We start from the raw sequence: 27,302 nt of genomic DNA on the forward strand, positions 1-27,302 counted from the left end.
GTGAATTTTTTTTATTATGCTGCCTTTAAGAATTAGATGGATTTCAAAAGAAGGAAGACGGGATAGAAAAATGAACTAAATAAATATATTGAAAGCCTTCTGACACTAACTTTAAGAGAGTTACAAGTGTCAAAGGCTTTTCAAACTTTTAAAATTCTAAACTTAAAAAAATGTAAAATGAATGGTTTATTTCTTCTAATTCCAGTGAGATACTTTAAGGACATTTGTTTGAGACATTTTCTAATTTTATTCTAATTTCACTAAACTAACTCTGCTGCTAGGCAGATTAACAGCATTGGAAGTTGCTTCCAGGAAAACAACAAAAAAATTTTTTTTCTAGCTAATTGTTTATCTGGGAGGATGCAAATGGTGGTTTTAAGTCTTTTAAGTCATCCATCATGCCTGGCAGCCTCTATTGTCTCATTGTTGGGTTTGAGCCAAGTCAGACCCTTTCTATTGGTCTTGGGAGGATGCACATAGATCTGGCTCTGCCAAATCTGTGTTCACAAGGAGTCCGAGCCCAGCTCTAAGGGAAGGTAATGTTGGCAGATCCATAGAGCCCCTCAGATTGGAAAAGATTATGCATCTTCATTTCTTAATGTCACATTAAAGTAGGAAGTAGCTCTCTATTCAAAGTAGAAGTGACAGGACTTGTTCCCTCAGTTCTTCCAGTGTCAACGAATTACTGTTAGCTTTTAAATGCATTTTTGTGGATGTAATAAAGTACTGTTTATAGTCAGCTACAAAGTAAGTAATTACAAAGCGGCAAATGAAATTCAATATAGCTTTGTCGTGGTTTTTTGAATTTTAATTAAAACAGTCTTAGAGTAAATTATAAATGCTACCGCTTTTGTTGTGACAAGTGACATTGACAAAATATTAATCTAATGGATTGTTATTCACCAAAGCTGAATGTCTTCTCAGATCTGCAGGTTTTGGTTGTTTATTTTGTTTTAGTTTTCAGTTTGTGGTTTAAAAATCCAGAGAAAAGAATAGTTTTAAAACCACATGAAATAAGAACTTCATGTATGGAATATTTCATTGTTGATTTCTTGCCAGCCACAATTGCATGCATCTCATTTATGGCACTGAAAACTTGTTCTTTTTAAAAATCAGATGTTTCTGTGGTCACTTTTGGTATCATTAAAACCAGAGCTAGGGTAAAATAACCAACTATTGACAGAAAAACCTAATATTAAAGGAATAATCAGCCCACATTTCTATGAGATCATTTACCTTTTACTTTATAAATTACCTTGTTGCTTCAAAATGACGTTTTGTTGGTTGTGAAGTTCTTTTATAGCTAAAGTATCCAAGTTATTTTCTTTGGAGATTCTTTTAACTTGAATTTACATAATTATCTGTAAAGAATGTGTATTAAATAGTCAAAAACTAGCTTTTCTGCCGGTTCCTTATTTCCACCCATCATGAGTTAATGCTTTTTTTTTGTTTTAGCATTTTAATGTTTAAATGAATGTAAATACTTTAGTTACAAGGTCTTTATGATAGTCCCACCATTGTTTTTAATAAGACGAATTTTAATCCAAGGCTAAGAACTTCTCTTTTTACTCTTTAGAACTAAGAGTCCAGAGGTTAGAATAAAATCACCTTTCCCTCATGGCTTTTTCTTTCAACATGTTAGAAATTTCTGTTTGAAAAGGAGAGCCACTTGCTCCCCTTTTTGTATTTGAGGGAATGACGATAAAATCACATTCAGTCAGTTTTCACATGTGATTTGTTGTCTGTTTTTTTCTCCAGGGATTAAATTGTTGCCACCAGCACCACCAGCATCAAATGGGGGGTTGGGAGGGTAGGGGTGGGGAAGGTGCGAGACAGTTGGTTATAGACATCCAAATATGATGGCAGAAAAATCTCTACAACAATATGGCAGTGGAGCATTTGCTGACTTCAGAGTGCCAGATCAACCCCAATATTTTTTTTCAGGGATGCTAAACCTCTTGTAACTGCTAAATTGGATTTGTCACTGAATGAAGTATCAGCTGCTGTTGGACAAGGCCATAAAAGCCAGCCGGCTGGCCTTTTGTAGGCCGGGCTTACCCAACGATTGATATGTTTTAGCACTTTTGGGATTATTGTGATTAAGAGGAAACCATTCTGAATGAGCGAGAAAAGCGGGTAAGGACACACAGCCCACAGCTGGTGAGCAGCATGTGTTGGCTCCAAGGAAGTCACCATTATTGCTTTCTTCTGGTTCCTGCCTGATTGACAGGTATGAAATCTTTTTTTTTTTTTTTTTTTTTTAAAGACAGTCTCACTTTTCGCCCAGGCTGGAGTGTAGTGGTGCCATCTCCACTACAACCTCTGTCTCTTGGGTTCAAGCAGTTCTCCATCTCAGCTTTCCTAGTAGATGGAATTATAGGTGACCGCCTATAATTACCCATTGGCTAATTTTTGTGTTTTTAGTAGAGACGTGGTTCACTATTTTGGCCAGTCTGGTCTTGAACTCCTGATTTCAAGTGATCCACCTGCCTTGGCCTCCCAAAGTGCTGGGAATACAGGTGTAAGCCTTTGTGCCCCATCTGAGATCTTTATATGAGGAAATGGTGTCCTTATTTTCTCCAGTTGCAATTCAAGGAAAGAGACGTTTGGAATGTTGTGGACTTGAGAACGGCGAATGCTTTAAAAGCACTTTTGTGCACATTCGCAAACACCCACACACACACAGTAGCTAGAAGTGTTAGTCTAGCACGAGAGTTAATTGAGTTAATGTGTAGGGAATCAGTAATAACAGCAGAGTGTCCTCTTTCATTTCCCAGATCCAAAGCTCTGTGACATGCATCAGCAATACACTTCCATGTAGTTTGTGTCTGAGTCTGTGTGCATGTGTGTGATAGCTAACAGGGAATTGCACAGCCAGTGGATTTGTGAACTTGAGCACCTGCACCTGGCTAAGGCTTTATTAAGTATGGAAATGGTACTGTCTTTGTAGAACACGTTTTGTCTCAAGAACCACTTGCTCCTTTGAGTGGTGGCCTTTTGCATGCGTCTTGGGCCAGGTAAGACAATTCTGTCCCAAGAGGCAGCTTGTGGAGTAGTTGGTGTTCGAATCTTTCCCAGTACTCCCAAATGCACATAGAATTGTTTGCCTCTCTGGCTGTCCCACGGGGCCGTGTCCCGTTCATGTTCAGAGTTTGCTCAGCATACCACACAGGAAAGAGGCTGGCTTGCCAGGTCCTGTGGAGCGCCTTTCCAAGCCTGTGAAAGGCACGAATCATCCAGCAGCCGAGCATGCTTACAGCTGGCCCTTTGCTAGCTTTGATCTGCGAATCAGGCCACACCATGAATGCCCTTATTGTCATGTTATGTGTACACAGTGTGTGAATTATTGAAAATAGGGAGGCCTGAGCCTCATCTGGTAGAGATTACAGTGCAGGCATGCTGGGTGAAGGTCTGTAATTGAAAATCCCCAGATGCTGTTTATTTGCCCTTTGTCACATGACCTGCTGCAGGAAGATTGTCTGCACAAAATGTTGCCTGCATGGAGAGTGGAGCCCGCCCTCCCCCACCCCCCAGAGCCTCTGCAGGCTGAGTCTGTGCACAGCTTAAACACCTGCCCAAAGGATTTTTAAAGGCTTAAAATAGATTCACTCATAGCATTTAAATAGAGGGCATCTTGCTTGTTGGTTTAAACTGCTTAAGCGGCTGTTGACTTGTGGAACCTTCTATCCACACAAGAGTTTGCTGGATAATTTCACTCTGAGATATCTTTACAAAGCAACATTCAGGGCCCGAGCCACATGAGTAGTTTAAGCTCTGCCTTTTTTTTTTTTTTTAAGTCAAACTTCTGTGCGGTGAATGAGCTTACAGATAAAGCCATGTTGACTGTATATATTCCATCTGTCTGTAGAAAATACTGTGGTTACTGAGAATAAGGCCCTGAGTTAGCTTGTTTGTCTTCCATTTGTCCAGTTCATTCTTATCTGTTCTGTTTATAAACAAGTTGAATAGTATTCTCTTTGTCAGTGGCATATTGAAGCAGGCTGCTAAATTTGAAATTGATGAAGATCACAAGAATTAAAAAGAGGCCGGGCATGGTGGCTCATGCCTGTAATCCCAGCACTTTGGGAGGTGGAGACAGGTGGATCATGAGGTCAGGAGATCAAGACCATTCTGGCTAACACAGTGAAACCCCGTCTCTAAAAGAAAAAGAATTAAAAACAGGGAAGATTGACCAAATTTTGAAGGAAGAAGGACTTTCAGCTTTCCAGGTTCATTCTGCTAGGGAATAAAACAGCCACATGTCCTCTTTCATTGCCACTCTGTCTCAGCTGTGCTTGTGGATTCCTCTCTGATTTCTTGGAGCTCAGGAAGAGGAAAGATTCATGGGTATTTCTGCATTCCATGAGCATCCAACATGACTGTGAGCTCCCTGAAGGCAGGAGCCCTGTTGCAGTCTCCTTTGCATCACCAGTGCTTGCCAACAGTATGCTTTCTCTGCCTTCCTGTGGCTTCCCCCTCCCTTTCTTCCTGCCCATTCAAAGAAGACAGTCACTGCCTCCCATGTGCCATGATATCCTTATTCAGATGTTTTTTCTTTCAGGAGGGGCTCAAGTCACCAGTAGCAATATCATTAAGTAGCACATTCTTCATACAGAGCCAGAGGTTGGGAGGATGGAGTAGATGGGAGTAGGATGTGGGTCCTGCCTTCACAAAGCTCACAATCTGCCAAGGAAAATGAGTAAAAACAGGCACAGTGTGGTGTAGCAAGCTTGTGTTAGTGGTGTGCACAAGGTATGGTGAGCAGGAGGGGCAGACCCAGCCCACTGCTGGGGAGTGAGTGGAAGTGCCAACTGCAGAGGCCTGGCAGCTCAGGAATCATTGTTTGGTAGATTCGGTGGGGTGGAGGTGGGGGTGGGGGCGGTGACCATTTCACATAAAGGAAATACCGAACATGACAGGAATAAGGATTTTTAGAGACAGAAGTGTGTGTAGAGAGTGGCAGGAGAAAAGACAAAAACTCGTTTGTCCATGTGACATTTTATTTTTTTACAGGCAGAATGCGTTTATGTTAATTTATTTTTTATTTTCTTTTACATTATTTTATTGTATTTGAGATGGATTTTTGCTATGTTGGCCTGGTTGTTCTTGAACTCCTGGCCTCAAGCAATCATCCTGTCTTGGCCTCCCACAGTTCTAGGATTAAAAGCTTGAGCCACTGTGCGCAGCCTAGAATTTTAAAAGGAGAAGAAAAATGAGGTGACTGTTCTGAATCTAAAGCTCAACCGAGAAAGTGATTTTCTTGGTTTGCTTGGTCATGATCTCCAGTGGGAAGCCTGTATCATAGCCCACTGCTTTCTCCATAGTGACTGGCTGATTACAGGGCCACCTCTGGCTGCTCCTAGTTTTGAGACAGGTCAGATGTGGCTGCGACAGTGGGGTCAATGACCTAGAGCATGACAATCCTTGGAGGAAACATCTCTGGGCACATGTCTCAGGCCCTTCCTCTGTATTCTCCTCCTATTCATCTAATCATTCTGTCTTTGATTACCATTGTTTGGCTTCTAGCCTCATTTCTCCTCCTAGACCATGAACTCCTCGAGGGCAGAGAGCCTGTATTATTCCAGTGTTTCTGTTCTAGAGCCTAGCATAATCCCTTTTATATAGAAAATGTTTTATAAATTTTACTACATGGGAGAGGGGAGTACCTTGGGGCCAGATTATGTAGGCTTTGGATGCTTAAAGAGTTGAGGCTTTATTCTGTATTGTAGATGAGAAATTAGAGAACTTAAAGTGATGTGAGTACAATTCAGTTCATTTCATGGCTGAATTCTGTCCCCATCTAAGATTTTGTCCTTATTAAACACTTAATAGTTGGTCTAATGTTAAGGAATAAGGAGCTTGGAAGACAAAGCTGGGTTCAAATCCCGACTTCACCGCTTAACTAGTTTGGGAACTTAGAAAAGTTGCTTAACTTCTTTGAAGTGCAGTTTCAGCATGTATAAAATGCTGAGCTAGGTAGAATTAGGTGGATGTGAAAGTTAAATTTGTGGTATATGAGCACAGTGCTTTGGCCAGGTGCAGTGGCTTATGCCTGTAATCCCAGCACTTTGTGAGGCTGAAGTAGGAGGATTCCTTGAGGCCAGGAGTTCAAAACCAGCATGGGCAACACATAAGACCCCCATCTCTACAAAAAAAGAAAAAAAAAATTAGCTGGGTATAGTGACACACGTCTGTAGTCCTAGCTACTTGGGAGACTGAGGTGGGAGGATTGCTTGAGACCAGGAGGTCTAGGTGGCACTGAGTCATGATCACACCACTGTACTCCAACCTGAGCAGCAGAGTGAGACCCCATCTCAAAAAAAAAAGAAACAAGAAAAGAAAAGCACAATGATTTGCATAGTGCTGATGCATAGTAGATACGCAGTACATGTCATTGCCCAACTTCCTTCCCTTCCCTTCCCTTCCCTTCCCTTCCCTTCCCTTCCCTTCCCTTCCCTTCCCTTCCCTTCCCTTCCCTTCCCTTCCCTTCCCTTCCCTTCCCTCCCCTCCCCTCCCCTCCCCTCCCCTCCCCTCCCCTCCCCTTTTTCCCTCCCCTCCTTCCCTCCCCTTCCCTCCCCTCCCCTCCCCTCCCCTTTTTCCCTCCCCTCCCCTCCCCTCGCCTCGCCTTCCCTTTCCCTTCCCTTCCCTTTCCCTTCCCTTCCCTTTCCCTTCCCTTCCCTTCCCTTCCCTTCCCTTCCCTTCCCTTCCCTTCCCTTCCCTTCCCTCCCCTCCCCTCCCCTCCCCTCCCCTCCCCTCCCCTCCCCTCCCCCTCCCCCTTTCCCCTTTCCCCCCTTATCCCCTTTCCTTTTCCTGTTCCTTTCCTTCCTTTTTCCTTTTCCTTTCCTTCCCTTTTCTTTCCTTTCCTTCCCTTCCCTTTTTCTTTTCCCTTTCCCTTCCTTCCTTTTTCCTTTTCCTTTTCCTTTCCTTTCCTTCCCTTTTCCTTTTCCTTTTCCTTTCTTTTCCTTCCCTTTTCCTTTTTCTTTCCTTTCATTCCCTTTTCCTTTTCCCTTTCCCCTTCCCTTTCCTTTATCCTTTCCCTCCCCTTCCCTTTCCTTTATCCTTTCCCTCCCCTCCCCTCCCTTCCTTTTCCCCTTTCCCCTTTCCCCTTCCCCCCTTTTCCCCTTCCCCTTTCCCCCTTTCCCCTTCCCTTCCCTTCCCTTCTTTCCTTCCTCCCCCTCCCCCCTCCCCCTCTGTTGCCCAGGGTGGAGTGCAGTGGTGCTATCTGAGCTCACTGCAACCTCCACCTTCCTGGTTCAAGCAATTCTCCTGCCCCAGTCTCCTGAGTTGCTGGAGTTACAAGCACATGCCACCATGCCTAGCTAATTATTTGTATTTTTAGTAGAGATGGGATTTTGCCATGTTGGCCAGGCTGGTCTTGAACTTCTGATCTCAAGTGATTCCCCCGCCTTGTCCTCCCAAAGTGCTGGGATTACAGATGTAAGCCACCACACCCTGCTTTTGCCCAACTTTCTATAGCCTCATACCATCTCTAACCACCCCCCCAAATAATGTTTCATTTAGCTTATTCCCCAAATTTCAGTTTCTTCAGTTTGAGTACATTTTAAAATGTTCTTCTTTTTCATCATGCTTTCCATATTATTGTTAGGTTACTGAGTGCCTAGACATTTAGCTGTTTTGTAAGCAGCAGGTCATCCCTGGGCATGCCATTTTGACTTAATGCTTGCATAACTCACCTTTGTGTAGCTATTGTTACAGTAGCTTCAGAAGTTGACGTAATTCTTCTGGTGATAGTTGTGTTTTTACACCGAGAACTAGATACTTGATGTCCAGCTAGAGACATGCTGCTTTATACAATGCCTCCAGCCTATTTATAGACTTAATTTTACAGTCTGTCACAAATTGTAAGAATTTTGGCTATACTTACCCTCTGGCAAAAACCTCATTCCTACTATTTATTCAGTGAAGAATCTATTTCATTGTTTTTTGGGGTTTTTTTTTTTTTTTTGGACAGAGTCTTGCTCGTCACCCAGGCTGGAATGCAGTGATGCAACAACTAGGCTCACTGCAACCTCCGCCTCCCGGGTTCAAGCAATTCTCTTGCTTGGCCTCCCGAGTAGCTGGGATTACAGGCGCCCACCCCCACATTCAGCTAGTTTCTGTGTTTTTAGTTGAGACACGTTTCACCATGTTGGCCAGGCTGGTCTCAAGCTCCTGACCTTGTGATCTGCCCCCCTCGGCTTCCCAAAGTGCTGGCGTTATAGGCGTGAGCCACCTCACCTGACCATTAAAGCATCTATTTCAAGTTAAAAGATGACTGTAGCAAGCATGTGGCTTGCATAGTGCCCTCTTAATGTTAAGATATCACAATGAATGCTCTGTTTACTTGGAAACAGTTTTTAGGACTATGTCATTTTGAAAATTGAAGAGGATGCAAAGATTGGAAAAGATGTTCAATTTCAACAACATTGACACTAGAAGCATTATGGGTTTATTTTAGATGCCCTGTCGTATGGTTTCCTGAACAGAAAGCCTTTTACAGCCCTTTTAGGACCTTATATATTAGTTCAAGCAATGAAGGCATATAAACCCAGTGCAGTGACATTACCATAGAGTTAAAGGACGGGGCTGGTGTGGTGATGGACACCTGTAATCCCAGCACTTTGGGAGGCCCAGGTGGGTGGATCACCCGGGGTCAGGAGTTCGAGACCATCCTGGCCAACATCCCAATCTCTACTAAAAATGAAAAAAATTAGCCAGGCATGGTGGCAGGCAACTGTAATCCTAGCTAGTTGAGAGACCGAGGCAGGAGAATCACTTGAACCCAGCAGGCAAAGGTTGCAGTGAACTGAAATCACACCATGCACTCCAGCCTTTGCGACAGTACAAGACTTCATCTCAGGAAAAAAAAAAAAAGGAAAAAATAATTTATTAAGCACCTACTTTACAGCTGCCAGATCTAGAATCAGATAACCAGACAGGTGCTTTACCATGGAGTAGTCACTATTCTAGGAGGTGGATGATAGTCTCTAGATAAGTAATGGCAGTGCAGCAGTAGCAGGAATGCGTGCTCAGTACTTGAAGTTACAAAGGAGGAAATGACTAACTCAGTTTGGATGGCTTTCAGCAGACACCAGGGATGAAGTGTTCCAGGTGGGGCTTACAGGGATGAATAGGAGTTTGCAGGCAAAAGAGAAAGGAAAGAACATATAAGGATAGGTCATTCTGCAAAGGCATGGCGGTATCTTTGGAAAAGCATGACAGTGGTCTGGGGAACTCTATGAAGGTCCATGAACTAGAATAGAGGAGCCCTATGCAGGAGTGGGCTGTTAGCTTTATGTACCAGGCTAAGGAGGTTGGGTTTTGCTTGTAGTGGATGAGAACCTATTAGTATAGGAAGGCAACATAACCAGATGTGGAGGTGTAAGAAAAGGCGAATGCCTGCAAGATGAATGGCAAGAACTGTTGGGCCCTTGAGAGCCTGTAGGTCAGGGTCTATTTAGGTCACAGTTGCGGGCAGCAAGTTCAGGTTCCATTAAATCTTATCTTTTTTTTGAGATGTAGTCTCACTCTGTCACCCAGGCTGGAGTGCAATGGCCTGATCTTGGCTCACTACAACCTCCACCCCTTTGCTTCAAGCAATTCTCCTGCCTCAGCCTCCCTAGTAGCTGGGATTACAGGTTTGTGCCACCACTCCTGGTTAATTTTTGTATTTTTAGTAGAGACGAGGTTTGGCTATGTTGGCTAGGCTGGTCTCGAACTCCTGACCTCAAGTGATCCCCTGCCTTGGTCTCCCAAAGTGCTGGGATTATGGGCATGAGTCACCACGCCCAGCCTTCATTAAGTCTCATCTACAGCTTAAGTGTATGTATGGGATACCAAGGTGTAGAAGACATGGACTGTACCTTGAAGAAACCTGTAGTCTGTTACATAGGGAACCCTTAGTAGAGTCTGATTGTGGGCGGTGCTCTGACACATGAAGGAAAGAACTATGAGACCAGGACAGAGTGGTAAATCTCTTGCTTTTTGCCTGGAGTCAAGCCATCATTCCCCTCCTATACTAAGTGACTTGTTTTTAACTCATGGTACCTTTTGTTTCACTTTATAAAATTGTGGTCTTTCCCAGTCACTGGTCTGGTGAAGTAAGCTCTGGACACCTGGCTCCCTGACTTACTCCTTTCCACACACTCCGTGTCTAGCACATGTTTCAGGCACGTTTCAGGTGAGGTTTCGTGGAGGAGACATATGAGCTGGACCTGGAAAGATTTTCCCTGGTGGTCTTAAGGGGCCTTGAAGCTGTAAGACCTTAGCATGGCATAATGGGTTCAGGGAACTGGAAGCTTCTTACGTATTTTGATGGTGGTAAAATGAATTGTAGGGCTTGTGGTGGTGGCGGTGGTGCGTCACGAAAAATAATTAGGGGCCAGATAGTGGGGAAAACATTGAATACCATCTTAAAGCATTTTTTCCTTTAGATGTGGGCAGTAGGAGCCATGGAAGGTCTTACATCAGTAGAGTGGCTAACTGAAAGCTGTGTTTTAGGTAGCTGTGTAGAAGGTGGATTAGAAAGAAAAATGATTTGAAGCATAGTTACAGTGTTAAGACTAGTCAAACTGTTCATTATAGGGTTAAGAAAGTAATTGTGTGGCATATCTTTATTGCCTCATAAAGAATGAACCACTAAGAAAACTTACTTCATTCATATTTATTTTTCATCTAGAAATAGTTACAACCAAAGTAACTTCTATCTAACATAGCAGTGTGGTACTCACTATGCAGCCTTAGATATTTTTTCATCCCTTTCTGACCCCTGTAACCCAATGCAAATGTGTAGTTTGTAAGTGGTTCCTCTGAGATGCAGAAGAACACAGTGTTCTGTGGAGTCATCACGTGGTAATGTTATCAGCTGCCGTTGACTGATACAAACTCCTGAGAACGTGGGACTTGAGTTATTGCCAGACACTTGCAGGGATGTGAGATAGAAGTTCTGAGTAGCCAGGTTTTAACACAGCCTTTCTCTGTATGCTCTTTCTCTGAAAGCTGTTTTTAATAAGCCCCTGGGTGAATGCAGACACATATTATCTCCAGGAATTGCCACTGTTTACCTCCTGAATGCTGTCAGTCCTTTGGTGAACTCTTAGATTGGGAACAAGTAGTACCAGCCCCTGACAACCCCAAATGGGCGACCTGGCTGTTAATGGTGATTTTCCACATTGGTGCTGATTTCTGGTCAGTGATTTATATTGGGGATTAACCGAGACCTTGCTGCCTGAACTTCCTCATTGGACATGCTGCGGGACTGGTTCAGATGCTGTTCATGAGCCTTTCCTTACACCTAATCTTAGCCCGTGCCCCTTCTCCTTCCCTGGCTGTCCATCCCTCTCACTCTGTCATTTACTCCATCTGTAAGTACTCAATGAGGACCTGCTGTGTTCTCAGCACTGGGGGCACGGTGATGAGTAAAACTCATTTTATGCTCTGGGCTCCTGTGGATTTCTCTGTCTGGTGGTAGGGGGATATACACATATTCATCTTGTAGTCATTTGGATAAGTGGAACACAGCAGCTGTGCTGCGTGCTGTGACCTCATAGGGTCCTGTGAGAGTGCATGTTAGGGTGATCTCACCAGTTCTCATGGGTGAGAGTTCTTCCAGACAAGACATAAGCACCTCCAAGGCAGAGATTGCATGTTTTCTTTTTCTTTCCTTTTTTAGACAGGGTCTCACTCTGTTGTCCAAGCTGGAATACAGTTAGCTCACTGCAGGCTTGAACTGCTGGGTGCAAGCGATCCCCCTGCCTCAACCACCTAAGTACCTGGGACCATAGGCAGGCGCCACCATACCTGGCTGATTTTTTCTTTCTTTCTTTTTCTTTTTATTATTTTTTTTTAAGAGATGGGGTCTCATTGTCAGACAGGCTGGTCTCAAACTCCTGGGCTCAAGTGATTCTCCTGCCTCAGCTTCCCAAAGTGCTGGGATTATAGGCATGAACCACTGCACCCAGCTTGAGACAGCATCCTTTTATCCCCCTAATTTTAGCATGTTGCTTGTGTTCCATCCACACACAGTCCATGTGTGACCAGTGGATGACTGGCCAGCTTCCATAGTCCTCGTTTCTTTTCTGTTATTGCTGGGACAGGTTGCTGTGGCATCAGTGTAGAAGAAATGGTTAAATAGTAACTCCTCACAGGTTAGTTAATACACATTCTTTACTGCTTCCTCTGACAGTCTCTACAGATACATACCCCCTAGATCTTCAGGAGGATGGATAGGGAGATAAAACACCGCCCTGATCTGTAGACCTCTCCCAACACAGTGACATGTTGTTTCCTCAGTGTCCCCTTCACCTGTACTTTTTGGTTATTGGTTTTCATATCCTAAAATGTTTTTTTCCTTTCCATGAACCCCAGCTGATAAAAACAGTCCCCATTGGCTGGGCATAGAGGTTTACGTCTGTAATCCCAGCACTTCAGGAGGCCAAGGCAGGAGGATCACTTGAGGCTTGAGGGTCACTTGAGGAGTTCAAGACTAGCCTGGGCAACATCTCTACAAAAGATTTTAAGAATTAGCCCATCTCTACAAAAAAATTTAAGAATTAGCCAGGTATAGTGTACCTGCCTGTGGTCCTAGCTACTTGGGAAGTCAAGGTGAGAGGATCACTTGAGCCCGGGAGGTCGAGGCTACAGTGAGCCATGATCATGCCACTGCAGTCCAGCCTGGGCAACAGAGCAAGACCTTGTCTTTAAAAAAAAAAAAAAAAAAAAAGGAGTGGTGGGGCATATAGCTAGAAGGCAGTTTAGCACTGTCTTGTAGAATCTTGCCTGCGAAAGTTCTTTGTGATTTACAAAGAGTGATTTCTTTGTAAATCACTCTTCCCATGCTTTGTGCTCATTCTGGGGTGGGGTCCCCTTGTGGAAGACATCTTTCTTTGCTCTTTTCCACTGGGTTATCTTCTTCCTTTTTTTTGAGACAGAGTCTTGCTCGGTTGCCCAGGCACCCAGGCTGGCAAGTGCAGCAGCGCCATCTCGGCTCACTGCAACCTCTGCCTCCCAGGTTCAAGCGATTATCCTGCCTCTGCCTCTGCCTCAGCCTCCCGAGTAGCTGGGATTACAGGCACATGCCACTATGCCTAGCTAATTTTTTGTATTTTTAATAGAGACAGGATTTCACTGTGTTAATCAGGATGGTCTTGATTTCCTGACCTCAGGATCCACCCACCTCAGCCTCCCAAAGTGCTGGGATTGCAGATATGAGCCACCATGCCCGGCTTTTTTTTTTTTTAAACTTTATGTTGATGATCTGGTGCCAAACTGGACTACAGGTATGTAGGAGCCTCTTTTCTGACTTGAAAAATGACTCAGTCTGTAAATATTGAGCCATCTGGGAAAGGGAGGGAGAGAAGAGATCTATGCCATTGGTTCTTGTTACCAAGGACTTTATTACTTGGTTGCAATGATGACATGAGCTGAAATGATACCACATAGGGCAGAAAAAGATACAAGTTACCAGCAAAGAAGCCCAGGACAAAGGCTATGAATGTTTAGGGAAAGGGGAGGCCTCCACCAGCTGGAAGGCTTATGAAGGACCAGGTCTTGGGACCATAGGTAGAATCTTGACATGCAGAATTGGGCAAGGATAGTACAGGCCATGATAGCAGTTGTGCACCCAGGTACAAAGTTCAAGGGATTCACAGGAAACATTTGATAATCTAGTAGTGCTACTGGGCTGAGTTAGGGTTTGTGGGGTGACGGTATGTGGAAGACCCTTGTTTGATGTAGCTTTGGTCTAACAATCAAGGGAAATGAGTCTTCTTTCTGATTTTCATTGTTTTAATTTGGAAGAAAGGGGTGGAGAATCCTCATACATCCTTCTAGTAAAGGGAAAGAACCAGCAGAGGTTTATTTTAGAGAACAGCTAGAGCTTCTTCCTAGGCCCAGGGCAGTCCAGTCCTGCATGGGTGTGGAGTTGGCTTAGCACTGGCCATGACCAGGGAAGAGGAGCATTGCATCTGTTGCTTCTTTCTTAGTGGCTCCTGACTCCATTCAATTACAAAGTGGCTCTTACACTGTTAAAGCTTCGGTGTCTCTGGGCTACAATTTCTAGCCACAGACATTGCATTTGCTGTGCCTCAAACATGACCTTGAGGCCACATCCCATTATACATACAGCCCACAGCAATGTTAACCAGTCTTCTATCTGGTAAGACAAGCGCAGTGCAAACTCCATGCCTTTCTGCTGGGATCTTTCTCTGTATTGCCCCTTAAGCCGGAAATTCCATGGCAATCCAAGATGCAAGAGAAGCCAGTGATAGACTGACTTTGAACTCTGTTAAATTATTTAGGAAAAAAATAAAATAAAATGAAATAAAACTACATTACAGTGCCTTGCATGGATCACAGTGTAAAAATGACGGGTCAGGCTGTGTTTGTCTTTGCTGCTTATGTGCGACTGGTGGGAAAAACAAGGGCAGCTGCAGCTATAGCATCTGAGGCTCAGAGAGGTGACATGTTGTGCATTTCTAAAGGAATTTTTATGTTGCAGAGAAGCTTTATATCTCTGACTCACCGGACAGGCATGGTGTAAGGCACAAAGGAAGACAGTCCCTAGGTGACTGCAGGATTAGTTTAGGAAAATAGTAATTAAATTAAAGTTAACTTTATTGAAAGTCATTTTTATAACATCAGGGTTACTGAATCTGATGTGTGTGTGTGTGTGTGTGTGTCTGTATGTGTGTGTGTGTCTGTATGTGTGTGTGTGAAGATCATGGCTGCAAAACTGTACTGTGCCGTGTAGCTTGGAGACCCATTTTCAGTTACATCAGTGATGGTGCTGCTTGTCTTCTGGCCCTTAGGAAATGCTGCATCTTAATAACATGATTCAAATCCAGGGCTGTGGAATCTGTGAACTCACCCCTTTGGAGGGCAGAGCTTTAGAAATATACATAGGGGCCAGCACAGTGGCTCATGCCTGTAATTTCAGCACTTTAGGAGGCCAGGGTGGGAGGATTGTTGGGCTCAGAGTTTGAGACCAGTCTGGGCAACATGAAATCCAGTTTATACTAAAAAAAAATACAAAAATTAGTCTTGTGTGGTGGAGCAAGCCTGTAGTTCCGTGCACTACCACAGGCCCACGCTACTTGGGGGGCTAAGGCAGGAAGATTGCTTGAACCTGAGAGATTGAGGCTGCAGTGAGCCGAGATTTTATCACTGCACTCCAGCCTGGGTAATAAAGTGAGATCCTATCTGAAAAAAATAAAGAAAACAAAACAGGAAATATAAATAGGGACTAGGATGTCCTACCAGGGCCACTGACAAGACTCTTCTCAGAACCTAGTTGATATCACCCATACATATACAATCCCAAATAGCCCAAAATTGTTTGGAATGGCATACTTCTTTAAATAGGTAAGTGTATTTTAATTCTGAGAAGATTTAGAATTAAACATAGAAAATTTTAATAGAATCAAAGCCATAGGGTTCGTTTTTTACTTAAAGGATTTATGTATTTGATATTTCAAGTAATTAAAAAAATAATTTGGCCTAGGTAGCAGACCAGCTTGTATTTCCAAATTAAAATGTACAATGAAGTATGTGATTTAGTCATTTGATCTGGGGAAAGTTGAAATTGTACTAGTTTTATAGGTAGTATCTGCATTTAAGAGAATTTGTTAGGTTTCTAAGAGTTGTTTCAGGCAAGATTTTATAATTTAAAGCAGATAATTCTAATAGTTAAAAGAAATAATTACTATTCATGGCTTCAAACATAGATGAAACAAAGAACATGGGTTTTTGAAAGGCGATCTTGCTCATCTGAAAAGTAAGGGCTTGAAAGTTAAGATAAACTTCCAATGAAATAATGACTGCAGTGTAATGCCCAGCCCACCATACCCAGTAAGAAGCTGTTGAAGTAATTTTAGAAGTACCCTCATGCATCACTGAACAACAGGATACGTTCTGAGAAATCAGAACAGTTTTAGTCATTGTTAGAAAATCATCAAGTGTACCCATGCAAACCTAGGTAGAAAAGCCTACTACATACCTAGGCTGTGCAAACCTGTGCGTTGTGTTACTGTGTTGAATACTGTAGGCCATTGTAACACAATGGTAAGTATTTGAATATCTAGACATAATCTAAACATTGAAAAGATACAGTAAAACCATGTCATTATAATTTGATGGGACCACCATTGTGTATGCAGCTCATTGTTGACCAAAATGTCATTATGTGGTACATGATTTTACTTCAGTCAAAGTATGAGTTGACACTGTTTAACTCCAAGGGGTGCCATTCGTATAGGCTATAGTACACAGTCAAGTAGGACTGTCTTGGATATTGATTTTATTCATTCAAGTGCCACAAGAAATTGAAAATTAGTTCTATAGGTTATGTGTCACACCTATCTATCTAGCTATTCTGTCTGTTTTCCTGGAAAATAAGCGAGTTTGAGGGTGGGAGACATTTTTGCTGTCTGGACGAGGTTGGGATGAAATTGTATGTAATACAGAGCCCTGGATCTATTTCGCGTTGGCCACTCAAATAGGGCTGAACAGGATGCACAGTGAGGCCCCAGGCTGGAGGATGCTTGGCTTGTCTGCAGACATTGTCATTTCGGTCTGGCTTCTGGTAATTAGGTACTCCTAGCTGGGCTCTGCTGTCAGTGAGTTTTCGAGACAAATTGCAAAATCTGTACAACCATCTGAGAGATGGAGAAGTAGATCCAATGACACTACAGGGGATATTGGTAGTTCTCAAAAGTTTGAAAGAGAATGCTTAGAAAGGCAGTACTCAGAATTGAATTTAGAGGTCCTTTTGTGGTGGTAAAAGGGTTCAGTCACAGAATCAGGATCTGGGAAGATCGTGCACACTGGAATGATAGACTGAATCCAAGGGGATGAAGTGAAGTAGAAATAAATGTTAAGGTTCTGTTTTGGGATCTGAAAACCTCAGCTATGCATTAAAAAGAAACAGGGAGGGACATATCTGAGGAGGAGCCCATATGAAAAAGACCTAGGAGTTTAAGTTGACACATATTGATAATTTATTGTACTCCTCAATAATTTAATGCAGTGTTTGGCTTCATTAACCAGAGGTAGAGTATTTAGCATGAAAGAGGTAATAAACCCACTCTGATGCTATATAGCAGGAGCGCTGCCACAGTTCTGGACTGCGAGCTCTGAAAGGAAAACAAAGAATGGTCACAGGATGGTGTGTGGGAGTGTTCCAAAGCTTGTCAGATAACAAAGGAACATGGGAGGATTAGCTTGTGTTCAACTCCAAGAGGACCTGAGAGCTGCCATTAATAATCTGAAAGGCAGCGATATAAATAAGGGACGGGACTTCTTCTTAAGAGGAACAGGAAGGATCTGGGGGTGAAAGTTAAAGCAGACCCCCAAAACATTTTTATAATAAATATGTTATAAGGTAGAATGGGCTACTTCCTCAATTTCAGAAGTGCTGACTTAGGCTTCTGAAGACTTTTAGACTTTCAAGAATGGGAATGGATGACCTAGGAGTACTTTCCAGCCCCAAAATTTCGTGATTCCTTTGTCTTCCAGTGATGACCGTGTCCTGCACAGTCCCAACACTGGCAGGTGGTGGACAGAGCCATGACTATGTCTAGGCTCTGTCATTCTAGGTAGTGATGAGAGTCTTTGGAATTCTCAAACAAGATTTCCCTAAGGACATTTTGATGTTGGTCCCATCAGCGTTTCTAGTTCTTTACTCTGCCAGGGAAGATCTGGGGGATATAGTCACTCCCTTTCAACAGAGGCTGTGTTATTTCTTCATTCATTCCTATTTTCTGTGCCCAGCAAGGTGCTAGGTGCTATGAGGAAGAAAACAGAGTTCTCCCCCTCTTCAAGTATGGTGTATATCTGGGAAGAAGTAAGACAGCTAACACAAATTTTACAACTATCTATGCCATTATAAATACAGTTACAATTTGGATACATACTAGGAAGAAGAAGTGCAGTTTGTGCTGCCATGGGGGTATAGAGCAGGCAATCAAACCTTGTCGTGCGATTAGAGAAGACTTCCCCAAGGGAGTGACATCCAAGTGGAGCGTTGAAGGCAAAGTAGAATCTAGCACAACGGTCTCAGGCTGGTGAAGCACATGAGTGAATTTCACAGCAGCGGACTTCAGGCTTGTTCTTGACCAAAGGAGATTTTCACAAGGATGGAGCTGGGCTGATACAAAGCCAGCCAACAGTAGTGCTATGAAATGGTGGTTTTCCATTTACTGTATAGAGTATGTAGAAATAATTTCGGTTCTTGGTATTAGAGCAGATTGAAGTCATAAATATGACCTCAGAAGAACCTATGTCTTGTATGAGTGGCTTTTTTTTTCACATGGTATCTTAGGTAATACATTTCTCTGCTTAGCTTCTGGGGACATATTTTCCTGTTATATTATAGTTTTTGGAAGTCAGGTTATCTGAGACTTCTCAATTTCCTGGTGGGTAGGGGTGGAAGGTTTTTGTTTATACTTTTAGGCATTGTTCTTTCCCCAGAAGGTTATATAACTTGGAGGAAACTGAGTCATCTTTTTCACTGACCACCTTTAGGGGGTATCTCCTTTCATACTGTTAGCTTCTTGTCATTGTAGGGCTTCTGTGGCCACACCAGCTCGTTCCTCTTCTTGTGGCTTCTTCTCATAATCATCTTCTTCTCATAATGAGAAGAAACTTGAATGAGAAGGGAAATGAATATGAATGTGAACATGAAAAATCAAAGACTAGAACATAACTGGGTTTATTTCCAGACTAATCCTTGTTACTATTTGTTGCTTATATGAGTGACCCACCTCCCACTTAGGTACAAGCATACAAACAAACAAAAGGCACATTTCAAAAAGATAAATTTCTATTCTCAGATGCTGGTCTAAGTTGAAAATTAAATGCCTTTCATCATAATTTTTCCTAGTAAACATTTTTGCAGACAATTGTGCTGTTTTATTTTTCTAGCATTAGTAAATGCATAGTTGCAGTTTTAAAATTCTTGATTCTGAATTGTTTCTTTCTTTCAATGGCTTTGTTGGTTTCGTTTTTTTGGTAACCCACCTCATGGTAAATTCTTCTTTCTTTCAGGTAGGAATGAATTGATAGCCAGATACATCAAACTCAGGACAGGCAAGACGAGGACCAGAAAACAGGTAAAATATCCCACCTGGAAATCGTGCATGTCAGTGAATGGCCCAAAAAGGCATTTTGGCTGCAATGGCTGGCTATGCTTTGGCTCCTAGGAGCCCCCAATTTGAGTTCCCTGTAAGAACGTCAATGTTGGAGGTATTTTAAATTGGCTCAGTTTTCACTGTTCATCATTTCAGTGACCCTTTATTATGTGGTCTTGCAAGATTCTTTCATACTCATTCGGGAAGTGTCACTGCTAAGGACGGTATATGAACCGCTCCTGTAATGTATTTCAAAGCTGACATTTCTTTCCCAAAATGTGCACCTGCGAACATTGCAAAATCTGCAGGTGCAAATGCACTTGCAGTTCATGAAATTTTGTGCATTGTCAAATCCTGGAACGATTATATATTAAGTCATCATTTCAGTGAAAAAGTAGCACTAGCAGCCTTGAGTATTGGCCTGAATGTAATGCTAAATGATGTGCGTCCAGGGAACTGTTGCTTCTTAAGTGATGGCTTTTTGTCAGTAGCTGCTGTAACTGAAATGAAGTTACAACTTTAATACCTCTGTGCAGAACAGTATCAGGAATTCTCTGCCCTTTGTCAGGGCTCTGCCTTCCCTCCTTTCAGATGTAAAACAGCCCCAATCTCTGACATGAGCCAGCTCAGAACTGGAATGGATGAGAAATTAGTGTTTAACTAAAAACAGAAAAAGAAAGGAGGGGGGGGAAAAATCCCCAAAACCTCATGGGTGAGTTGTTAACAGAGAAGAATTTTTTAAAATGTTGATTTATGCTGAATGATAGGCATGAATCTTAAAAAACTAATCAGACCAAAAGGCAAGCTAAACTGTGGTCTCATTAAGATTGAGCAGCAGATTTCAGTTCTCTTCCCAGTGAGGAATTGTCTTCATGAGTGTTTATAACGGGGAGAGGCTTTTCCCCAGGAATGCTACTTGTGCCACAGCCTGGGAGCCTGGCTGCTGAGTCAGCACAAAGAGAAGTGGCCTCCTGCCAGCGTGCAGAGGCAGCGCATTGTCTGTTTGGGGGATGCTCCCCCCTGACAGTGGCCCTCATCAAGTCAAAGAATCACAGAAGAACAAAATTCGGTTGAAAACAAGTAACAGCAGGAGCCAGATGGAGGGGTGAAGAGGATGGGGGAGTTTCTGCTTCTCCATACTTAGAAAAAGAAAAGTACCAAAGCAAAGGATGGAAAAAAAAATAATTGAATAATTGAAGCTCAAAGACAAAGTTAAAGATAAAAGGACTGTTTATTATCATAAATCCTGTTTTAGAGCCGCTGGAGAGTTGGATATGGGGTAATCACCACGCAGTCTGAGTCGCTGAACTTTTAAATGGAAGGTTCTAAATTTCAGAAACAGGCAGATCTAATCTTCTGCATACTGACAGTGTGGGACCTGGGCTGTCTCCTGGTTTGTGACCTCTGGTCATTTGCCCGGTGACCCCTTCACTGGGGGACTCTTCTAAATTTAACCAAGTCCCACTGAAAGAGATGCAAATTTCAGTGGAATCAAATGTGTTTCAGAAGCTGGACTTGGCTATGTTTCCACACCGCGGCATCCTGGGGATGGTTTTAGGCAGCAGTTGGTGATACCTCTCCAATGTGAATTTGTTGTTCAGCAAATCCGTGTGGTTTTCAACCCAGATTTTTAACAGGATGGCTGGCTGGCTGTATTCACACATTTCGCTTTGTAATAATATGCAAATCCATTTGGCGCCCAGTCAATACTCAAAAGAGTGGAAGGATTAAAGATATTTATAAGGGCAAAAAAAAAAAAATGCTCTACTAACTGGGTCTTTCCATTTCTCTTTGAGATCTAATTTACATGTCAGTATTATTTTAACATTTGCTACAGAATCCGGAGCTCTTAATGAGATCAGAATACAACTGACAGCTTCAGCTTTTTGATTCTGCAGAATGTGCTAATTTATGGATAGCCTCCTTCTAAATTGAGAAAAAGGGATTTTCCCTCCTGATACTGAGAAGCTATAAATATTTTCATTTACCTTTACCCCCCTCTTTTTAATTTTAGAATGAAAACAGCCCCTCTCATCCCTCCCAAAATTAGTTTTTCCCAGTGCCCATGATTTCTCTTGGGTGGGAAAACTAAGATGAGTCTTAACTTTCATCCTGAATCAAGTCACTGCAGTGATGACCCAGTATGAAAAGCTTAGAGCAGCGCTGGGGGCTTGTGTCTGGCTGGGACTGTGTATTCCTAACTGCAGAGCTTTGTTGAGATGCAAATAACCACCCCCACCCCACCCCAAAACCCTCCCAAGGAGTAGAGATTTTATATTTGATTTCCTTTTTTTGTTTTGTTTTGTTTTGTTTTGTTTCCCCTCATAAACCCGAACAATGTAGGTGTCTAGTCATATACAGGTCTTAGCAAGAAAGAAAGTTCGAGAAATTCAAGCCGCCATTAAGGTACGTCTGGCTTGCCCACTTGTAGGGGGCTTTTCATCTCCATGGTTACAGGCTTTTCCTTTGTTTTCCTCCCTTCCCCTACCCTGCAGGTGTCTAGTCACATTCAGGTTCTTGCCAGAAGGAAATCTCGTGATTTTCATTCCAAGCTAAAGGTATGCGCTTTTCTGCTTTTTGGCTTGTGGTTGCTATGCATCTCACTTCCTGTTTTCCATGGTGACTGGTGAATGCCTGGTGCTGGGATTCTCGTAACCTAGTTTCCTTGCATGTGAGAGCTGTTTACATTTCTTTGTGTTTAATCTCTCTGTTTCTGTACTAGCCTCACATTAAACTCAATGTGTGCGTGTGCGTGCGTTTGTGTGCGTGTGTTTGCGTGTGTGTGTGTGTGTGTGTGTGTGTGTTTCTAATAACAATGCAAATGCAGCAGAGAGCTGGTCTTGATAACTTTTCAGCACAGAAACATGATTTTATTTTTAACCTTCAGATGTCCACCAAGCAGCCCTGGGCTAGAAAAGCTTAAAAAAATAAAATAAAAAGTCCAGAGATGCAATATTAAGTAGAAATTATTTAGAAAGAATAATTTCTAAAGTGATCATGAAATTACTTTTTAAAAAACATTTAGAAATTTTCATTTGTGCTTTTGATGTATTTATAAGAATACTTATTAAAAAATACATCTTTTTGATGCATGTCTCTTCCAGCAGAGTATTTTCAGCCAGATTTCTTCCACATTGCTTACTACTGTTTTTTAAGTAAATGGCACTCTTATTAAAAGAGAAATCTGAGGAGTGGCCTTTTAAAAAAAAAGATAGATCTGAGAGATGGGAAAGCTCTTGATCAAACCCGTTTGCAGTTTTATTTGTACTTGAGTTTACTTAAAATTTTTTTTACTTGTGCCTCATATTTCAGTCTCAGAATATATTTTATAGGAAAAATGGGGGCATTGGTAATTTTTAAAATTCAACTTCTTTCTAGTTTTTCCCTTTCTAAAATTTATAATAAAACATACCTGACTTTTATTTTTCTATAATGCCCTGTTTTAGAAATGTAAAGCAATTATAGTTTGCAAGAAGGAGCCTTCATTTATAATAACAATTGATTTTGGCCCATATTGAAGCCTTTCCCATGTGCCTTTTTTTGTTCTGTTCCGATATTTTTCTGTACAGTAATTAAATTTGTGGTTTTGTTCTGAACTAAAAAACAGTGTAATTTCACAACACTGAATGGTGAACATTGGGATTTTCCCAAAGTCCTTTGACTTTTTTTATGCAAACAAGGCTGGCTGTGGAATAGGACAAGCGATTAGGAAGGTGCATTTGGTGTGCCCTCTGCAGTGGGCAGCATGCTGGCTCGCTCGCACGTGTGGCTGATGGTGGCTGGCTTTTAGCTGCACTGGCTGAGCAGTTGGAAGACTAAGATAACTTTATAGATCCTGCTTTTTAACCAAAGGTGCAATACTCTCTATATGAATGTAACTACCCCAGTTTTTGCTCAAGTTCTGACTCTGTTTCTAGTTTCTCTGAGCTAATGAATTAATGATGTACAAAGAAGTTTACAGATAACAATGTTGTTTCCATCTGTGATGATATGAATTGCTCTATTTCTGCACTGTCTATGTGATTTCTATGGCCTCACCAGGGCACACAGCCCTAGACAGAAAGCCCAATAAGTAATGAGTAAAGCTCTACTGTTCAGAAGCGATTCCCATGGGATGTAGGAAGCACTCTTTTTCTCACTTAGTGAATTTTAGAGTTTTCTTCCATAGAAACAATTTCTCTATTGCTTTATACATGTGCATATGTAAAAATACACAGCTGTATTTGCCTTTGTTTCTTAAAAAAATTACTACTGATAAAAAAGAAATAGTCCCCTGACTTTCTGCTCTGGCCTACTCCCTTTTGGGGCAGGCACAAGGAAGAGACAGAGACAGAAGCAGTAGGATAGCAACTGGCTCAGCATTTAAGCTCCAAGAACCACCTCCATCTTCTTGTAGTTTCTTCTCTTCTTTCTTCCCATATTATTCTTGGAAAAATAGAGTCCTTTGTTTTTCTATCGGCTAACACCAACTGAGTGTTCCAGGCATGGTGCTCACTGTGATGTGCAGTTAACAGCCAGGCCCCTATTCAGGGAGCTTGCCGTGTAAATGGGAATGTAAACTAGAGAAGCAATTTGGGTAAGTGTTAGCAGGAGCAGCCAAAATCAAATGTGGTGGGGGGCATCCCAGGGATGAACTTCATGGAGATGTACTCTTAAGTTTGGGACTTTGATGATGAAAGGCATCCCAATGCATATTCCTTCATTTAAGCTCACTGTGGAGTGATTTACAGTATTCTGCTTTTGGGGCATAATATTGAGGAACCTGTGGCTGAGAGAGAGTGTAATCAGCGGGTCACCAAGCCTTCCTAGTAAGTGGTAAGGTCAGAATTTGAACTCAGATCTCTTTGCATTCTAAATGAATTGTTCCTTTAGATAAAATTTTATCTAGCACAAGTGGGAGAATGTTTTCAAGCAGAGGGCTTCACGCCAGCACACTGTACCTACCTAATCTGTCACCCCTCACAAGTCTTTGGTGCTGGGCATTCATCCTTTGCTACCAGCCCTTCACTTAGCATCCACATTTTAACTTTGAGCCCTTGGACAAAATGTGGACTTAGTTTGGGTTGGCGCTGCGAGGGTCATGAGTAACTGAGGGGATGACGTGGTCCTGGAGACAGAGCTGCTCATCACCAGGACAGTCACAGAGAGTAAGGCTGGCTGTCCCCTGCTTGCAGGAGATGGTGCTGCTTTCACTCCCTCCATGAACATTTATCCCAAAGGCCATGTACTTAACCTTCCTAACCAGCCACTACCAGGATATGGACTCAACTCTGTTGGTGTCCCAGCTCCATCCAAACCCCCTTGTTCAGCTCTGGAGTCTAATAGCACGTTTTTGAGGAGGCTGGGACAAGTATCTGTACTGAGGTCATCATGGGGTCAGGCTGATAGCCATGGTCTTCTTGGCCCCCCACACTAGCTGCTGAGAAAAATTCGCTACAGAAAATTGAGACAAAAGACAACAAGGATAACTTCTGGGTAGTGGCGAGTAAGGAGCAGTAGCAGGAAGTATCCAAGCATAAAAGACACTGTGCTTTGCCTGGGAAGATGTAAGAAGGCTTCCTGGAGCAGGTGGCTGACCATCCCAGGAACTGTCCTTGTGGGCATTGCCCTAGCCAGGCTGGTCACCACTTCACACATCAGACGGTGAAGACCAAGGGCAAGCTTGAATTTGTCTTTTCCTTTGTGGAGTTGGAAAAGTGGCTTACCCACACTGGAGGCCTTGTGTCTTCCTTGGGAGCCTTCTTGCCTATAAGCTTCTTTTTACTTCCTGGGGAAGGATGTGGTGAAGTTCTTCAGGCTCGTGTTTTCCAGCCTTTTTAAAGCAGCCAAATTCATGTTTCTAATTGAAGCTCACCCTCTCAAATCCTTAGTAATGGCGCCTTAGGCTACTCCATTGAATCAGGTTTAAAAAACCACCTGTTTTAGGCAGAAGGAAAGGAGGTGTCTGCCTCTTACGCTGTCCCTTCCAGCCTCTACAGACAGCTCCTGTGTCCCATTTAAAGCCTGTGTTTCTAAGTTCTGTAGTTTATAAGTTCTGCCGTGTTCTTTGGAAGAAAACAGACTCATATTGATAAATGAGTCATCCTAGCTACCAAAGTTACTCTCCTGAGAATCTGTTAGAATAAATTCTAAAGGTCAGCATTATGCTACTGCTAATTGGCAGTTGTTCTCTGTGTGTTTGTGTGTGGACTAGATTACCCTCAAAGTGTGTAGACTTAAACTTTAGTAAAGAAAAAATTGTTTAGTGAAAGTCTAAGATTTCTACATAGATTTGAACTTGAAAAGCAAAGGAATTCAGTCCAGTGGTTTTCATTGAGAACCCAGTGTATTCTAGGCCTTTTTGTAGATGTTGGGTCCGTAGAATTGAATCTAGAGTTTGCGTTCTTAAGGAATGCTGTTTTTTTTTTTCCAGTACAAAGCCTACCCAAGTGAAAAGAATGATTCATTCTGAGAGTGAGGGAATTAAAGAAAGCTTTATGGAGAATTATCCTTAGAACTAAACATAGTTGAAGGCAGAGAAGTTCCATAAAGTTGGGACTATCTGAGGGACCATGAAAAACATCATGTATTTGGGGGCATGCAGTGGGAGGTGAGACTAGAGGAGCCTAAGGGAAGGGTCCTGGATCATCCCACTGAGGAGCAGGGATTTATCTATGGGCCTCAGAGTGTACACGGGGGTCATTCAGATTTATACTCTAGAAAGACCTCGCCAGGTCTTTGCAGGATAGCTAATAAAAGGGAGGCCACGCTGGATCAGAGAGGCTAATTCCTGGTCTGCTTCAACAGTGGGGAAGGGCCAGGCACGGTGACTCACACCTGTAATCCCAGCATTTTGGGAGGCCGAGGTGGGTGGATCACCTGAGGTTGGGAGTTCAAGACCAGCCTGACCAACGTGGAGAAACCACATCTCCACTAAAAATGTGAAACTAGCTGGGCGTGATGGCGCACGCTTGTCATCCCAGTTACTTGGGAGGCTGAGGCAGTAGAATTGCTTGAACCTGGGAGGCAGAGGTTGCAGTGAGCCGAGATCATGCCATTGCACTCAACCTTGGGCACCAAGAGCAAAACTCTGTTTCAAAAAAGAGTAGGGAAGAGAGGCGCAGGCCTGGACCAGGGGCTGACCCACACCCCTGGGACTGCTTCGTAGCACTCATCCTTGGCTGGCGTCCCTACTTCAGTGCAGTCTGCCTGCTCTGTACTCTTTCCTACTCATTGTGTTTACAGAACAAATTATAAATTTTTAAGTTCTGTCCTTATGAAGTCGGAAAGTATTGTGTGCCAGAACTTTTCAGAAAGATTTTCAATAGCAGCATTTAAAAATTAAATTATTCAAAAAATTTCATAAAGTAATGGTAATTAACTGGGAGTGTGCATCAAAACTATGAAGTTTTTGTTGCAAAATTTGAAACATACAAAATTTAAACAGTACAGAGAGTATCATATTAAACACTCATGTTTAAACTACCTGGAAATGATCATTTTCATTATATGTTTAAGTTTTCTTAAAATGAAAAATCAAGGGGCAAACATTATTCTGCACTTTTTCCTCTATCCACCCTCCTTCTTCAACCAAAATTAATCTCCCTTTCTTTCCTTCCATCCATTGTCTTTCCTTGCCATTTATTTCCCTTAGAAAATCAAATCTAGTGAAAACTCTCTCTTCCTTTTGCTTCTAGATTTGTGTCCATTGTCTCCCTCCCTCCCTCCCTCCCTTCCTTCCGTCTCGCTCTGTCACCCAGGCTGGAGTGCAGTAGCACCATCTGGCTCACTGCAACCTCTGCCTCTCAGGTTCAAGCTATTGTCCAGCCCCAGCTTCCCAAGTAGCTTGGGTTACAGGTGCCCGCCACAACACCCAGCAAATTTTTGTATTTTTAGTAGAGATGGGGTTTCACCATGTTGGCCAGGCTGGTCCCAAAATCCTGATTTCAAGTGACCTGCCTGCCTCAGGCTCCCAAAATTCTGGAATTACAGATGTGAGCCACCATGCCCGGCTGATTTTTGCCACGTTATCTACCATGATTATGTGCAGTAGCCATTGGCACCAACATGAGACATTTCCTTTGGAATTTTTAGCCGCTTAAGTTAAGATAGACTTGGCCAACAATTTGATGACCTTGGATATAGACCATGACTATAAGAGAGATACAAGGGCAAGGAAATAAAGGGGATGGTTGAACT

The 27,302-nt window shown here is 42.6% G+C and overlaps 1 protein-coding gene across 15 annotated transcripts in view; it reads left to right on the forward strand.

The window, feature by feature from the left end:
- The window catches only part of TEAD1 (TEA domain transcription factor 1), a 273,925-nt gene that overhangs the window by 169,353 nt on the left and 77,270 nt on the right, over positions 1-27,302 (forward strand). For 8 of the 15 annotated variants that reach the window (XM_078340545.1, XM_035265829.3, XM_078340548.1 and 5 more), the window contains 3 exons: positions 19,042-19,106; positions 21,468-21,530; positions 21,620-21,682. In XM_078340545.1, the coding sequence (XP_078196671.1) occupies positions 19,042-19,106; positions 21,468-21,530; positions 21,620-21,682 (191 nt within the window). The remainder of the gene's footprint in view (positions 1-19,041; positions 19,107-21,467; positions 21,531-21,619; positions 21,683-27,302) is intronic. The other 7 variants (XM_078340546.1, XM_035265832.3, XM_078340549.1 and 4 more) reach the window with 2 other exon arrangements.

The sequence above is a fragment of the Callithrix jacchus genome, chromosome 10, assembly GCF_049354715.1.
Source record: "Callithrix jacchus isolate 240 chromosome 10, calJac240_pri, whole genome shotgun sequence".
Lineage (NCBI taxonomy): Eukaryota > Metazoa > Chordata > Mammalia > Primates > Cebidae > Callithrix > Callithrix jacchus.